The 17934-nt window shown below is 42.5% G+C and overlaps 1 protein-coding gene across 1 annotated transcript in view; it reads right to left on the reverse strand.

Moving 5' to 3' along the window:
* Nucleotides 1-17551, reverse strand: part of CECR2 (CECR2 histone acetyl-lysine reader) — a 35857-nt gene extending 18306 nt beyond the window's left edge. The window contains exon 1 of the mRNA XM_072400015.1: nucleotides 17416-17551. Within this exon, the coding sequence (XP_072256116.1) occupies nucleotides 17416-17529 (114 nt within the window). The 5' untranslated portion in view covers nucleotides 17530-17551. The remainder of the gene's footprint in view (nucleotides 1-17415) is intronic.
* Between the last annotated feature and the right edge of the window lie 383 nt (nucleotides 17552-17934).

Genomic DNA, 17934 nt, shown 5'->3' on the forward strand with positions numbered 1-17934 from the left:
GACTAGGACGGGGAAGACAATTCCAGAGATTCGCAGCAGCTCTAGAAAAGTCTTGGAACCGTGCGTGTGATGAGGTTGAGTGAGGAAGTCAGTGAATCAGTTTAAAAACTTTGTAACCAAGGCACATAAACAGATATAGAACTAAAAATTGCTGGACATAATTGCGTTGTGTGCCACTGCTCCGTAGTCTTTATCAATCAGACAAACCAAAACAGAAAAGTCGATGTGCAAAATAAAATATTTTCTCTTTTCTAAGACTGGGTTCCTCGCTATAGAGTAATAGGGCTGTGCAGAGATGGCATAGTACCAGGGAGAAAATTAAGGACTGCAATAAGCCCCCAATAGACATGCCCAGGGAAGTCATCCCCTCAGCAAGCAACATATTTAAAACAAACAGTCCATGAAAGGACAGACAAACTGGAGAACTTAAAAGTAGAAGGCTAAGGCCGGCTAAGAGATGGAGTCTCATTGTGCCATCCTGCTGGGAAGACACAACAGAGGGGTCTCCATTGATGGAGATACTGGCTCAGAGACAATATTATCCTGGTGCCTGTGTAGGTCTTGGCAGTGTTCAAAAATGTTTGACACAGGTCAATCCACTGAGCATCTCATCTTGTCACATGCTGCATTGTCGAAGTCTGAACACTGGGGGTGAGAAGACTAAGGAAATGATTTGTCTTGCCTGCAGCAGACTGATGACAAACTCAGCCTGGGCAAAGTCAGTGTTTAACACAGAAATATTATTAGGCTGGGAGGGAAGAAATTATAGGTGGGTGGCAGCCCTGTATTGTGACCCAATTCTTCAGTAACTACAGAAATACAGCCAGGTGGTTACGGAAAATTGCTGGGTAGTGCACGGTGCCTGGCTAAAAGAGGCTGGGGAGAACACTGCTGAGGGGAGCTCAAGAATGTAATATTGTGGCATATCAATTTAATTTGTGCAGACTTGCAAAGTTTCACATTAAATTCAGGGAAATTTTGTATTACCTTACAGTGACCTGACCTCATCTCCTGTTCAATGGTTAATTGCCTGGATGGTAATGCAATGGGAGTGGAACAAATTACCTTCCTTTCACCTACAATCCTAAAGCAGCCAGCACTCCACCCCACTGGCACTAGGTTGGTCCCCTGCAGTCTCTTCCTAGGCCTCACTGTAGGGACAGTTTTGACTTTGACTACAAATAGCAAACTGGAATATCAAGTATCAGGCAGAACAAGAGTAAGATAAGTTTTACTCCTACAGCTTTATCTCTTAGAAAAAAATGAACAATTAACTATATGAACAGTGAAGAGGTTGACCCACTGCAAGGGTACGAAGGTCTGGAGTTCAGCTTTAAAAATGCATCTGGAAAACAAAAGGTGGGCAAACTTATCTAAAGTTCTTGCAGAGGATCTGCTTTATTAATTGTCAGATCACCAGATTCTTTTCATGCTGAAAAACCTATAAAATAATGGTTTTCAATGCTTTCCAATTAAGCTTATCAAGCGCTTTTTTTGCCAATGTTGCTCAGGGCAAAGTACCCCAGGTTGTTTAAGTGACCCCCTACATCAGTAATATCCCTTTTGTGTTCTGCATTCAGGACAGACCTGGCCACAAGATGGCCGAATGGCTAAGGCTGTGCGGGATTGAGCTGGCCTCCACCTCCACCCCCAACAGACACATGCTGATGTCCGGCTGAACTTCTGACCCGGCAGCAGCCAAATTCCTGCACCCTCTACCCCTTTAACCTCTATGTGGCTGGAATATAGCATTCTGCTACCTGCAGCCTTCACCAGAGGTTCCTTCATATGACACAAGAGATCTGACACCCATCACTCCTAATTCCTTGCATTGTCATTAGACAATCACCACCATTTGTAATTATTGCACATATACTAAATTCATGGCAAATCTAGAATCCACATTCACACGTGCAGATGGATGCAGAGCAGAAGGGCTTGTTATACCTTTAAACACAATTTAACCTATAATTCATTTTGAATAGGCACTCAATGCACACAAAAAAACACACAAAGGCAGCAATGCATTGCAATACAAAACATTTACATCTGTGTGTGATGTGCACTACACTGCAGTTATATTAAACTGTACGTGTGTGTGTTGGGGTCTCATTAAAGCACCAAAACTATTTATTGTAATTTTGGATATAGTAAGAAAGTTTTTACTGCAGTCTTCATCAAAACTAAGGCAATTCACCCCCTCTGTTTCTGTTGTCCATGATGGCAATTCAAAATGTCAGCTAAACAAGAAGTTAAGTTAGATCTTCCAATGGTAACAAACCTCACTCTCACTTCTGATTCACTTCTGAAACCCAATCAGAACACAGACTGCAAAAAAACCCAACAAAGGCTGTAACACCAATCAACAGATCAAATAAATCACACGCATAGCAAGGGACGAATTTTGAAATGGCCAAATTACACAACATTGGAGCATTGTACGACCATGGAAAACAATCACTACAATCTACTTGTGTGTCCTACTCCATAGGGAGCAATTTGTTCCCTGATCTGTTTAGCTATGGATTTCTACTCCTACCAGCAATAAATCACTTGGGAATTTACTTTCATGACGGAGCTTCTAAATATCTCCTGTGTGGATTTAGCCTGATGAGGTCACTGAATTCAGAAAGTGAATCTGTCTGTATCTCTACATGTGTAGATGAATCAATGACTGACATGTCACAATATACAGCAACAACAGTATCAGGTTTCAGAAAACCTCATCCTCAAATATTGGAGCTTCAGTTCATGGCCATCAGTCTGGTGCAGGCAGGAGTAAGCATTTTTTCTCTTTTCCCTTAATTATCAGACTGCAACATTGTAACAGTAAAACTGCGTACACACTTGCAATTTTTGTCGCTGGAAAGGATCTTTCACGATCCTTTCCAACGACAAGGGACTGCACGATGCATGAACGATGCTGTACATACAGCACCGTTCATGCTCCATGGAGAGGGGAGGGGGAGAGCGACGGAGCGGCACCCTGCTGCGCGCTCTCCCCTTCCCTTTCATTAGGATCGGTTGTCGTCCATCGTCCATGGATCCGGCAGGACGGTCGTTCGGACGATGGACGACACCGACTGTACACACAGTACACTGCAGACTGTACACTGCAGATTTTCGCCCGATATATGGCCGATGCCAATTATCGGGCGATAAAAATCTGCCGTGTGTACGTAGCTTTAGGAGAGGTTGAGCTGATCTACTACACAGCCACCAGGACCAACCATAATCATAAATAATGTCATCTGCAAGCCATCATCTCAGTCCTGGAAGTGGACAGGGACCCTGGATGATGCCTGAGAAAAGATAGTGATGTCCCTATGCAGAGAAAAGCTGTTCAAGCCATTTTCATCGAGTGATTTAATACATGCAAGAGACAATAAATACATGGAAGTGTTAGGCTAAGTACATATACACGTGCAATATTTATTGTTAGAAAAGTAACAATTTAAGACCGATCAACGAGTATTCACGATTGTTTTGAACGATAGTATAGTACATAATTCTGTACATGCTGTAATGATACGACCGCTAAAATATAATCCACCAATAATGTACACACGCTAGATAGGATTGTATGAACGATGCACGTAATGACGTGTACCACAGAAAGTGTACCGCAGAACCATCCGGGATCACTGAACAACCGTACACACAATAGATAGCGAACGATTGTCACCCAATCAGATCCGCCGGGACGGTTGTTTATTTCCAGGAACATTCTTCAGCGGTGTTGGCCAGTGGTTGTGCATTTTTTTTGTTAACGATTATTAGACGATCAGTCATTAATCATTCATTTCCAACGACAATTTTTGCACGTATGTACGTAGCCTTACACGAACACATTTTTTGCATCTATGCCCTAAAAATAAACAAAATAAATCCTGCAGACACCCACTGGGCTAACCAGTCTCAGGAAAAGTAATAATTATTTTGAGTATACCCCTGGACACCCAAGACTATGAAGAATATACAGATGTGCGTACATAGCTTTAGTGTGATTATGTTGGTGGTCATGTCTTCTGCACATTTTCTGCACTAGCCAAGCTGGATATTTCAGTAATGACAATTTACTGAGTATCAAACAAGGACCTTATGAAATCCTCAGCCAGCCTGCATACCACCCCCCTCGTGCTGAAACTCAAGGTTTTGTTTCATCCTCCTGGAAGAGAAAAGGTTAATGGCACTTCAAAAAAGCCCTATGAAAGGATCTATTTGACATATCAAAAGCAAATGGCCTGGGGGGAGGGAGGCTTGTTGTTTACAACTCACACCCACCCACAGCCACTGGGGGGTCATCCCCCATTACTGCCCCATAACAAAAGCTCCAACAGCAGCACAGGGTGAGGTGTGAGGCCCTGCACCAAGTGCAACACAATCGACTCCTCTGATACAGGCAGAACCAATGCAATTGCTGCAGGGTATCACCAAATACCCTCCTGGGTATTTTACAAGGAAGGCCAAGCACTGCATCTGGCCCATGATTTGCAGAACCAAAGGATCTGTCAACACAAAAGTGATGTATTATTTAAAAATGTCCAAGGGTTTTCCTGCATCTCCACACACAATCTCAAGCCCTACTTTTAGATTCCATCATTAGGTCCCACTCCTGCTGCAGAGCCAATGCTCTGTTTTCAAGATGCATGCTATAAGAAAATAGGTACAGGGAAACCTTGACATTAGCAAATATGAGTGAAGCATGGAAAGGCAAATGCATACCGAATTCATATCATGCATCTTGGTTTGTCCGCACCAAACATGCTACAGAGCAGAAAACATAAAATGAATCGGCGACATCATAATTAAGGCCTAGTGCAGCGGTGTCAAACCATGGCTCGCGGTTCAAATCTGACCCGCAACGTCCTTTTTTTTGGCCCCCAAAAAAATTCTAAATATGAATTGCAGCTGGCCAGCCGCTGCATTGACATAGCGCCGCTACTACAATTCCCAGCATCACTCGCGTCTATATTTTATAAATGCAAGTAATGCCGGGAATTGTAGTAGCGGCTTCACTAGAGTCTATAGACCAGCAGCGACTCTCCCCATGCGTGGCCCCGCATTGGACTGTTTTCTTGACACATGGAATTGTAGTAGCAGTGCTATTTCAGTTTCAAGTTTGACCCGCGACTTTGTTTTAAGTTTTTAATTTTGGCCCACTGTGTATTTGAGTTTAACACTCCTAGCCTAGTGGGAAGGAGAGACTCCAACGACCACTAGCCAATACTACTGCTGAAGCCTCTGAAATAACTGCTGGACTGTCCCATCCTTAGCAGCAAAGTGGAAGTCCAGGTTAAATATCACACCATTTATAATCTGATTGTACAATCGCTTTATTAACCCTACAATAAAACCATACAATAACTGTTGGTAGATCTAAAAGATGTGTACAATCAGACTGTGTTGTTGGTAGCCAGCCAGTGCTTACCAATATATTTTCATGAAGATCCCAGAATATGAGCCTGTAAAAATATGTTCCTCAATTCCAATTATTATTACATAGTATTTATTTAGCGCTGACATATTACGCAGCAATGTACAAAGTCCATAGTCATGTCACTAACTGTGCCTCAAAGGGGCTTACAATGTAACGTCCCTACCTATGTCATATGTCATTAAAGTAGTCTAAGGACAATTTTTTGAAGGGAATTCAAAAGACGATCAACCTAATGTTAATGTGGGAGGAAACCCACACAGACACGGGGGGAAAACTTGCAAACTCCATGCAGATAGTGTCCTGGCCGAGATTTGAACCTGCAACCTCAACCAAAGGCGAGAGTGCTAACCACTGAACCAACCTAAAATGGGGCACTCTGTAAAGCCTGTTGATTCTGGCTAACACAGGCCGCATGTAGCTCCTACAGTATAATATATATGTTTTTCTTCAGGAAGCGAGGAACATTTGTAGTAGACATTAAACTTTTAGGATGCGGTATGGTGTGGATGCCCGTGGCGCAGCAATGATTTATTTTTTTTATTACTATCAATACAAAATAAATTAATTAAAATAATATTCAATGGAGGCACATGAAGAGTCATCTGTGAGTAATCCCAGCCTGACAAGAGTTAACAACATGACAGGATGCTGCCAGGTTGTTTATGCGCAGAGCCTGCCGGGCTCCTCCAGGACTGTGTGACAAGACTGCTGATGAGACTTCTCAGGGTTTGTGGTGGCTTTATAGGTCCCACCACACCCCTATAATCAGCCTGGCAGCTGCTGCGCTGCGCTGAGGCTCCGGCCTCCTGCACCTGGGTATCTCCCAGTTGGCTGCGTGGTTACGAGCGCCGCGTACAAAACAGCCTGGGAGATGTGCAACTGATGAGCGACTACTGCTGCAAGAATCTTTGTTGTGGGATGATGGCATAAGTGGCAACAATCGATGTCAAAAGTGCAGCTTGGCCCTCAATAAAATACAAAAATGTTTAATACACAATTATACACATACACTGCTAAAGCTAGAGTTTTGAGCGCTTTACAGAATCCTCATCCCCCTGATTCTTTTCGTTTTTTCTGTTGGTGAGAATTTCCCTAACTTCTTGTTCTAACAGGAAGGAGAGGTAAATCTCTCCTAAAAAGGGAATTACCCTTGAACAGTGGCCACTAAAACAGTGATCACCAGGACAAAGAGGGTGAATCTTCCCAGCAGGGACACCTACAGCAACAGGGTTCTCCCCAGGCCCTTTTAGCTGGGCGCACCACTCGGCACTTTTCAGCACCCACCCGGCTGTTTTGGGTGGTTACTAAAGAGTTTGGTCACAATACAGGGGCTGCCACCCACCTACAATTTCTTCCCACCCAGCTTAAAAAAGTTTCTGGGTTGAGCACTGAGCAAGCAATATAACCTGATAGGGGTTCTAATCCTGCCAATGCTATCCAAAAAAAGTTTGGGCTTTATATTTAGTAGGTAAATTTTGATTTTAAATTTTAAGTCCCAAGCAGCTCCAGGTCACATGCTGTAAAAAACTATTTTAATGTTTAATTGCAACATGCACCCTAGGGTCACCCTTGGGCATTTGTTATATGCGGCCAGCTGTGATTGCCTTTTTCATGTTTGGTGTGCGCTGGTCATAATACATCATGGGTTTTCTGCTACCCTACTGTTGTACTACTTCAAACCAAGAAGAAGAGTTTCAATTGTTTGCAAAAAAGTGTTTAAATGTGGTTCTATTCAAGTCAATGGAAGTGGCTGAGCAGCAGACTACCCCAAGGAGTTGCTAACCAGGGATTTGGGGCGGATGAGGACTGGTTGACAGTGGTGAACTGTAGAACTGTACACCTCTCTCCTAATCCTCACATCTCTAACAATTTTTGTTTTATCAGAATCCCTGAAACTGGACACAGCATTCTAAAAAAGATCTATATAGGGAATTAGGACCTCCTTCCTCCTGCTGGTGTGGATCCCTCCAGTGATGCACCCCAATAATTCTATTCGCTCCCCCCACTGCCTGATCACAGTTGCATAATCTGAAATGAGCACTCAAAATCCTTTTCATCCGTAGTGTTAGCCAACATTGTACTCCGATATTGTTCTCCATCAGAGGGTATTTTTTCCCCCCGAAGCACTTTATTTTGTATTTAGAAGCAATAGACTGCAGTATTACACCAATATAACCAATCAAACTGCAAACTATTTTTCATGTCAAAAATATATCAACCCAACTGAACACCTTCATCTCACCAGACAAACCTTACCCAGCCAACCAACATTCAGGTATTTCACCTATGGATTACATACAAATTTAACAGAACAGTCTGTGTTCCAAATAGACCCTATTTACAACAGAGGTGGCTGACTAGGTCTCAGCTTACCCAATTTTTTTAGTCCACATCTACTCCCTGCAGTTCCAAAAAAATCTGTGTAAGGGCAGGTAAATACCTGCTTTGGAATCGGGCACAACTATTGGCACTTTGCCATCCACTTGGTCAGCTGCACTGCAGTGCTGGTTCCTAAAGAATTAGCATCTGCATATTTGACAGCTGGCAGCCCTATTTATGCCTTATGTGGCTGCCGCTGGGAGACACTGCATGTATCATCTCCCCAGAGGCAGCAGTTCCCTGGCAAGAGGAAGCCGAAAACACATCGCAAACTCATAGCCAGTGTGAAAACAGGACCGGAATATCTAAATTGGATACTTAAGTTGGCATATCCTGGTTTCTGTTTGAAAGATGGCACAGGGATCTAAGGACATCACTTAAGAGTGTCCCAAAAGCAAAAACCTACTTTTGTAGCCTCTCCATTTGCCCTGGTGACCACAAATCAAAAATTTTATTGGTCACTGGAACAGTAACAAAGGGAAATATTTTAATGGGGACACGCATTTTGGTGGCAATACCAATTATATTCTAACAAAAAAATAGTCAATAAATCTTTGAATTAATACGATCGAGGTTCAAACCCTTCACAACTCTAAAATACATTAAATTTTACATAATTTTCTACACTACCTCACATATTTCTAGTGATACAAAAGTCTTTAAAATCCTAAACATGTGCAATACACGAGCGCTATCCAAATGCTGAAATTCCGATTGAGCCCCAGTACAGTAACCGGCTATAAAAGATTATTCTGTATGGCAGCCAAATCGCTAACATTTTATAAGCCTTTTAACACCGGCTTTTACAAGTGTAAGTGCTGCATGTCAGGCACGGTATGCATTTTGGGGTCTGCGCTCTGTGTGGTCTCATGTGGACAACCCTAGAATGCTCCAATATCTGCCAGTGCTTGGAATTTTGACATTTTCTGGTTTGTAATAAATACTTTGCCCCACATTCATAAAAATAAAATGTGATGAAAAAAGTAAATGAAAAGATAGAAAAGTTAATTGTGGATAAAACTAACTATTTCAGTAATCAAATACAATTGTATGAAGTTTCTGTGGTCCTCACACTGCATAAATATTAATATAATCACCTGATCTGCATACATTGATGGCTGGTGTACACTTTTGCATTAAGGTAATGCAGGTTACAGCACAGCATTTTAACATACACTTGTGTTGAAGTAATATTGACGAACAGCACTATTTGCAGTATTATTCATTTAAAATGGCGCCCCAAGGCTGGAAACACACCACATGATTTTTAGTGCCTGGCATTACAAAAAGGATGAAAATATGTTTAGAATAAATGTGCTATGTGAGATACTCTCTTTCCACACGTAACATGTTCACAGGACTTTTCGAATTGTGGCCGTTTCGCTCATCCGGAGCATGATTACAAACTTTATACTGCACTACTTGCTGTTATTATCAATGTACCTTACTGTTTGTTCTCGTGTCAGTTTACGTTTTATGCTATGTATTTGAAAACTTGAAAATAAAGAATGTGTTAAAAAAATAAATGTGCTGTCTTTACACAAATATGTGCGGTAACACACTGAAATGACGAGAGAGGAGCCCAAGAAAAAGAACCAAAACAAGCAAGTGGACCGAAAATCCTAAAGCTTAACTCCAGGCAAACTGCTAAAACAATTGGGACTGTTTAACTAGCCAGTGGAATTATATTTCTATCCAGACACTACATACTGTATGTACAGCGCTCATTTATGCATCGTGCAGTCTTTTGTCGTTGGAAAGGATCCCGAAAGATCCTTCCCAATAACAATTAATGCACGTGTGTTTGCAGCCTTAGGATTTACACAGCCATGCCACACAAAGCAACCCTGTCTGGCAGGTCAGGAGAACAAATGTTTCCCTGCTGCATCTAAGGAACTGATACAGGTCTTGTTCCTGCAGGTCTGTAAAAAGATAAGCATCAACTGATAAGCATTTCTTTTTCACTCTTCTCCTATCAGTATGTTTCTTGTCAGAACACTGCAACAAAATTTATTCAGGTTCTCCTACTGAATCCCCCCACCCCCAATCTAAGGCTAGGTACACACTTGCAATAATTGTCGTTAGAAAACGAACGACTAATGATTATGAATAATTAGCCACGATTATTTTGAACGATCGTATTGTACACAATTCTGTACATGCTGTAATTATACGATCGTTCAAATATAATCCACCAATAATGTACATAAACTAGATACAATCGTTTGAACGATCCGGGAAGTGACATGTAAAGGAGAAAGTGTACTGCAGAACCATCCACGATCACTGAACGACCGTACACACAATAGATTGCGAACAACCGTCGCCCAATAAGATCCGCCGGGCGGTCGTTCGTTTCCAGCGACTATCCTCATTCATCTGCATCGTTGTGCACTTTTTTGTTAACCATTATCGGAAAAACGGTCGTTAATCATCCGTTTCCACCGATAATTATTGCACGTGTGTACGCAGCTCAAGGCTACTATTGCAAGCTCAAGGCTACGTACACATGTGCAATGGTCCTCGTCCGATAATCAGCTCAGGGCTGATATCAGATGAGAATCTTGCGTGTGTACAGTGCTCGTTGTACGATGACGACAACCGATCCTAATGCACAAGTGAAGGGGGAGAGAGCACAGCAGGGTGCCGCTCCATCGTTGGAAAGGATTGTGAAAGATCCTTTCCAACGACAAATATTGCACGTACGTATTGAGTACTTAGCCTAAGCTCTGCTGTATATGGACTGGTATCAAAGCAAACTCAGTTACTACTTCAATTAAAAAATAATAATGCATTTGGCCGTATTTATTTCAATTACCCTGTACCCCAATAAAATTAGCACCAATATAAAGCTTTTTATTTTATGTTCTGATGGGAGTGCAGAAAGGTTGGAATCTATGCCAAGTGTCAATGACGAAATTCAGCAGCTCTTCATTTCTAAATTTTGTGGTACCTTGAGTAGCCAACGCAAATGATCAGAGAATCTAGTACTGTCTGCAGACTTATTTCAAGCAATGTCATCTGTCCTGGCAAGTTCCAACCCCCCCCCCCCCTACCCAAAGTACAGAACCATCCTGTGTTAACCAAGAAAAGGTACAAGGGAGGTGTTCAGTATTCCTGTTCTAAGGTAAAAAGGTTGTTGTACCATAGATACTTGGGCAGAAGTGTGTTATTGACAGGACCATGAGGTGAAAATACTGGGGGGGAAAAAGCTAAAAAAAAATACATGGACCACAAGAAATGAGTGGCAAAATGTTATACTTGTTTACATTCAGATACATGAATAAATAAATGTTTATAAGTGGCATATTGGTGGTCACACATGTGCCAAAATAGCAGTGCAATCATTTAATGTGAATAATTTGATTCCTTTAGTATGCTTGACACTGCCAGAAAAAATCGGGTGTAATGAAAATTTTGATCGCTTCTGATCAACCCAATAAATATGTGTGTGTCAGAAGATTTGATTAAATAAGGCAGTTTTTAACACATCATTGATTTTTTTAAAATTCCTAAATATTCTCAGTTTGGTTACCAAATGCAGAAGTACTTTACTTTAAACAATACTTTAAAACTTTCCTAAACCGCCAAAATCAATTGCAGATCCCTAAACCGCCAAAATCAATCACATCTTAATATGTATGACTATTTTATGGAACAAAAGAGTTTTGTATTCAATCTGCTGTTACGCCAACACAAAGGTGGGTATGAAAATTATAATACAGCCGTAGAACTAAAAAGTTTTTGTACCCATCCATGAACACACAAAAAAAACACAAATGAATCATTTTGGCAGACCAGGCTACATGCACAATGGTGGCACCAATCTGCACGCCAGCCCAAATTATCTCCCCAACATCACCCTAAGGAGGAGTCCTAGGACCGGAGGGCGTCAACTATCTACATAAAAGGGATAGAGTTTACTATCCATCCCTATCATAACACAATGCCACGTGCTGCCCTCACATAGACCTAAACACACTGGGCTGGATTATCCCCTCTGCTCACACAAGGGAAACCCACCGAGTTCTCTTTGCTGTGACAAAAGCAAAAAGAAAAATCTGTATTTCCCAGTTCAGAAATTACCGTTTAGAAAAACTTTAGATGTGTGTGCAATTTCTTTCTTGAGTTATATAATAATATATTATAAATAATTTTTTGGAACAATTTTAATCTTGTGACAGCACACAACAAAAGTCGCCGCAAAGTAAAACGACTCTGAAGCTCACGTTACCAATGACATAATGACAAAAATCCTCCCTGTGGAAGTTGATTTTTATTGGTTTGGTATGGACACAATTTTCTGTTCTGAAAAATATTCCCATTTAGATGTTTTATCCACACAACAGACAGGACTTCGAAGCTGGCAATGCACAGGGCAATTTTAATCTTCTTTAATTGGGATTTTGAGTGAGATAAATGAACACAATGTGCCATCTACACTTTATATAAATATTAAGATTTTGGTAGGTTGGTTTGATGGCTCACTGGTGCGATTAGGCAATTGTCACGCTTATGTTAAGGTTTTACAGCACCAAGAGCCAAAACGAGTTGTAGTACATGCCTTTCCAAGTCAGGAAAAACATTTCCCCCCCCCCTCCAACGCACCATGTTTTTTTGATGGGTGTGGAGGGCTCATAGGAAGTTACTGGGTGCATACACAAGCAATACATATACATGTGCACAATAATCTGCATGTATAGGTGTGAATAGGGCCTAAAAACTGGCTGCAATTACCAGATAAACATGTTTGTACACGGCAACCCTTATAGACCATTCTAATCAGATGCTTTTAAAAAAACAAATAAGTTACCCCTGCCTCCATTATTAGGACTTCTATGGATTTCAAGATATGACGTCTCTGATTGGGAACTATATTAGGTTATAAACTGATTTGCCAAAAAGGTCATTTTTACAAAGCAATGCAAGGCACTACATCTATGAGAACAAAGCGCACTTAAAACGTCTCCTCTTACTCTGTGCAGGAGAGTACAGACAACAAAATGGAAAAGAGCTGGAACCCTCATAAAGCCTCTCAAGTGCCCCAGAAGGGGCCCGACCTTTCAGACAATAAAATATGGCAGCCGCCTGATGGGCCTCCCAAAAGTGAAAAAGTTAAACTTTTTGTTGCCTGGGGTAATCAGCTCCAGCAGGCAAAGGGTTACACGCCCCCCTCCCTGTGGAGTTTTTCAGGCTCCTGCAACCACATTAACACTACAAAGAGAGGCTGCATCACCCTGCCAACTGACAAGAGGCTATAATGACTTCACTACAGCTGGCCATACACAGGGTCTAATGCTTGGAAAGGAAAAAACAAGACCAATGCACAACCTTACATTAACCCAACATACACCTAATATCCCTGGCAATTCCCTAATTACAGCCTATGGGGGGAATCAGGTTAGCCCTATACTTTTCAACTTAGCGGAATCCCTTGGCACCATCCTAATATTTGTCCAAATAATTGCTTACAGGCTGTAAACAGTAGGATGGTCTCGTATCCTCATGAGAAATGTGCAAACCATGTGCGGCCAGAATAAACCAAAATTTCAGCCACAAAAAATAAAATTTTAAAAATGTAATAGTCATGTCAACAATGCATGCATGCATGCAGCCAAAAGTACGTGCACGCCTTTTTAATGGTTGAACTGTGCATGGTTCACAACTCTCATCATGCAAGAACATTTTAGGCAGTTATGCATTTTTTAACTTGTGGTAACATTTCAACAAGGCTCCTTTTTTTATTTGTAGCATGTCTAAGCCCCAATGCACAAAACCAACTGGTCTGGAGGTCTGTACAGAGACTTGATCTCAATCCTTAACACCTTTTGGATGATTTTTTTCGGATTTTCTATAATGGGTTAGTCGTTCTCATCCCCCATTAGTACCGGACATTACAAATGGGCACAAATTCTCACAGACACACTGCAAAATCTAATGGAAAGCTGACCCAGATAAAAGAAGGCTGGAATAGCCAGAAAGAAAGAGCAAATCAACATACACTGCCAAGGTTTTGAAATTGGATATCCTACAAACTTATATTGGTGTGATGATCAGGTGTCCAGAGATTTTTTAACAGTGCAGATGGCCTAAAATTTTGTTATCACTCGCTTAAATATTCCTGTTTAATAAGTAATAAATACCGAAAAAATTGTCTTTTTTAAAAAACTCTAATGTGTTGATTATCTTTGTACAGAAACGAAAAAGCAACAGAAACTTTAAAAAAAGGACATTGTAAAGTCACAATGTGAATGTGTTCATGCAAGTGCACAGCCCTGTCCCCCCTCCCAGAAGCCTTGCTGGCCCTAGATGACACAAAGTAGCCAGAACAAAACAAACACAGGGGCTTCCCCAGTGCCAGAGCCCCTCCACCCAATCCAGACCCCTCCACCTACTATCAACAGGACCCAGAACAAAACACTTCCATTACATCCAGCAGATTGCATCCCAAAAGAGAGCCACAGGAGGGAGACAAGACAGCCCCACACTCTGCAGGCTTAACTCTTCATGGAGAATGGACAGCAGAGAAAGGGGTTACATCAACAGAAACTTCACCAAATGCCTAAAATATAGGAAAAAGCCCACCAAAAAATATAACGTGTAATAGAAAATAACAGAATCACAGACTGGAAGATTTATGATGTGAATGTTGCATCATTATGTTGTTTTCCCTCAATGCGAGAGACCACACTTGCTGGGATGACCCTTTTAGAAGAGTGCGGTCTTTCTTGGCCTGTTATCCCAGAGGAACCCTTTAAAAATGATCAGGTCTTAAGTGGGACCTCTGTAAAAAGTAAGAAGAAGAATGCCAGTTACATTGATGGTCATTGAGTAAACCAAGCTGTGGGCACCATTTACAGCCAGCTTTGGCATCAGGCCACTGGCTCCGCCAAGTTGAGTTGGCCCACGAACTAGGTAGATACCATCCAACCAAAGGTCAATCAGCAACAGCTCAAGGAACCTCTGAAAAATTCCTAGGGTTGCACTGAAGTCTGGCTGGCGTAGCGTGGGAGCCTGCCCGATTACATACACATTGGGGTACCATGTGTGGGCAAAACGTTCAAACATTGCAGCTGCTAATAAATTGGACTTCTCATGCCATAAAGTATTTGGTAATAAAGGAAAGGTGCCTATAGACATGAATTTTGTTTAGTGTGACGAATTACAGTCTGTAAGCCATCTTTGTCTCCTGGCCTTTGACTTCTTGGGAAGTGACAACTGAAAAGTTTCAAGCCAACCACTATGGTTCCACCACCCAAGGTAGGCAGTTCTTGGAAGCTCTGTTCCTGAGGAGCAATTTTGTTTTGCTCACTTGCATGCTAATAAAACTGTGCATGCAGGGCTGATCATCGTTGGATGTCTACAATATGCATTGTTCGCATATTAAATAAATAAATAAATAAAAAGCTCTGTGGTCAATAAAGGGGTTTAAACTGTTTTAGACAGAATGAAAAAACAAGAGAACACATCAAGGATTTACTGCTGTGTGCCCGCTGTGAAGATTTCTCCTTGCCACCATTGTTATCCAGCCTGGAAATATGGGGAGAGTTGTCACTGGAACAGAAAGTGAGGGGAAATCTTCTAATACATACCTATTGTTTCCCTCTCTTTTGAGAAAACACTTCTCAAATGTTGTGTCACAAAATGCTAAAGCAAGTAATATTTGTAACTATTCCTTCTTTTACCAAAACACAAAAATAAAGAAAAAGTTTTGACTGTAGATCATCAATGAAAGGGAATATTGCAATAAGCCTAGGAGAACAATCATTGTTAAGTTTTATTGTTGGAGTAATGAAGAAAAATCAAGTCATACAGCAATACAGCCCATAAACTATTACAAATAATCCCAATATATTACTCAGGTGTCAAGCACAATTTTTTTGGACAGTTGCTGACGTTATATAATGTGTTCAAATAGCTTTGTGTCTTTTGCAAAAATAAAACCTCAAGGTGTCCAGCAATGGAATATTCTCAATGCAATGTTGAACCACATGTGCAGCTTTGTGGCCATTTCACCTGAAAGTGGTAAATTTTTCAATGACGGTTGTTTTTTTAGAATTGACATCAGATTGTGGAACAACCAGAACACCCAAACAAGTGCCAAGGCACTTAAGCCTGACTTGTGACATCACACACACACAACTTTATTTTGCTGTGTTGTCATAATTTCTGGAAGCTGATAAGAAAAGAAAGAGAGTAGCTGATATTTATTATTTTATTAGGCACATTAGATGATTTCCTGAGAGACTAACATTTCTTGTTTCTGCAATATAAACATAAACTGCAAAGTCAAAGCAGCAAATGACCCAGAGACACAAAGACGAGAGATGTAAAACCATGGTTGACAGACGGAGTCCTAAATTTTGGGACCAACTGCTGCCTGGTAGCGTCTGGCAGCCAGATGGGTCAAAGCAGAGCCCAGTCCCCACCCACAACACGAGGCTCGGGAGGGGTAAGTTCCACCCAAAACAAGAAAGCATTGACAGAGCAAACATGGTGCCAAACGGAGTACCCTGGAGTGACCCCGCATATCCAAGGACAAGGTAACCAGTGGCAAGTACCCCATTGATGGGAATGGTCCATAGGCACCGACAGACTTAGAAAAACAATGTACTGCCAGGGATGAGCCAATATGAATCTGTGGAACCCAAATGCTGCATACCATGCCAATACATCCATGATTCCCCAGCACTATGATCATACCCCACAAACACTGGACACCGCCAGCAGTGTTATTACCCAACCAGTAAAGTTGCCTCTAAATTTCCAGAATTGTCATGTACATCCTAGATACCACTCAGCCATGATACCCTTCTACAGTACAAATGCCCCCGCATAGTAACTCGACATCCAGGATGCCACTGTACCTATTGCCTCTGCCACATACCCAACTCCATCTACAACCTACACACATACCCCACAGAAATGTTACCCCTGTGTGACCCCAGGATACGCTCAACACTGCTACTCTATACACTCCAGATGTTTCCAGTATAGTAACTAATGTATTTTCAGAACTGTCCCCCCATACACCCATCAGCACTGCCCCCCCCATACACCCCCAGATACCCCAGTTACCCATCAGCACTGCCCCCCCATACACCCCAGTTACCCATCAGCACTGCCCCCCCTTTCCCCATACACCCCCAAATACCTAGCAGCACTGCCCCCCCATACACCCTCAGATACCCATCAGCACTGCCCCCGATACACCCCCCCAAAACCCATCAGCACGGCCCTCCTCCATACACCCCAGTTACCCATCAGCACTGCCCCCCCATACACTCATCAGAAATGCTCCCGCCCCATACACCCCCAGATACCTATCCTCAGCACTGCCCCCCATCCCCAAGTTACCCCTCAGCACTGCCCCCATACACCCCAGATTTGCAGTGATCCCGGTGTAGCCCACAGATCAGCACCGATCCTCCCATACACACGGAGATACGGGTCAGCACTTTTATCCCTCACTTTTACACCCGGTACAAACACTCCGGTGCTCTTCCTATGCACAAACAATCCAATAACACGGCAGGCAAACTTTTATGTGTGTCCCCCTGTGATGAGTCCTCCCCCAGCACTATCTCCGGACTTACCTCTATACTGAAGTCGGGCAGGCGGAAAGCGGTGCGGAAAAGCGAACAAAAGTGAGCGATAGCGGGGACCTTCCAACAGGAGCGAAGCTCCCCCAGACCCTCATCCGGGGGCATCCCGACCCCAGCGGCGCCCCCAACCCCGAACACGGCGTGCGCCCAGCTGCAGGGACAATGTAAGCGGGGCGGAGATAGGGGAGGAGCCTGACCGGGCCAGTGTGTGGGGACAAAGTGAGGGGGGCGGGGAAGAAGGAGAGACATGGACTCGGCAACGTGCAGAGACAATGTAAAGGGGGCGTGGTTATCGGAGGAGCCTATGCGTAGCGCCGCCGAGTTGTAAAGGTAGAGGGGAGGAGCCGGGTACTGATGGCCACGCCCTCTGAACCCCGCCCACCACACCGCTACATCGGACAACAGAACGCCACGTGACTGAACGCAATGTAATCTGTGTACACAATACACAACAACTATACACAACACTATATACAACACTATACTACACACACTCTGCAGTGTACACAA

Source organism: Pyxicephalus adspersus, chromosome 2 (assembly GCF_032062135.1).
Source record: "Pyxicephalus adspersus chromosome 2, UCB_Pads_2.0, whole genome shotgun sequence".
NCBI lineage: Eukaryota > Metazoa > Chordata > Amphibia > Anura > Pyxicephalidae > Pyxicephalus > Pyxicephalus adspersus.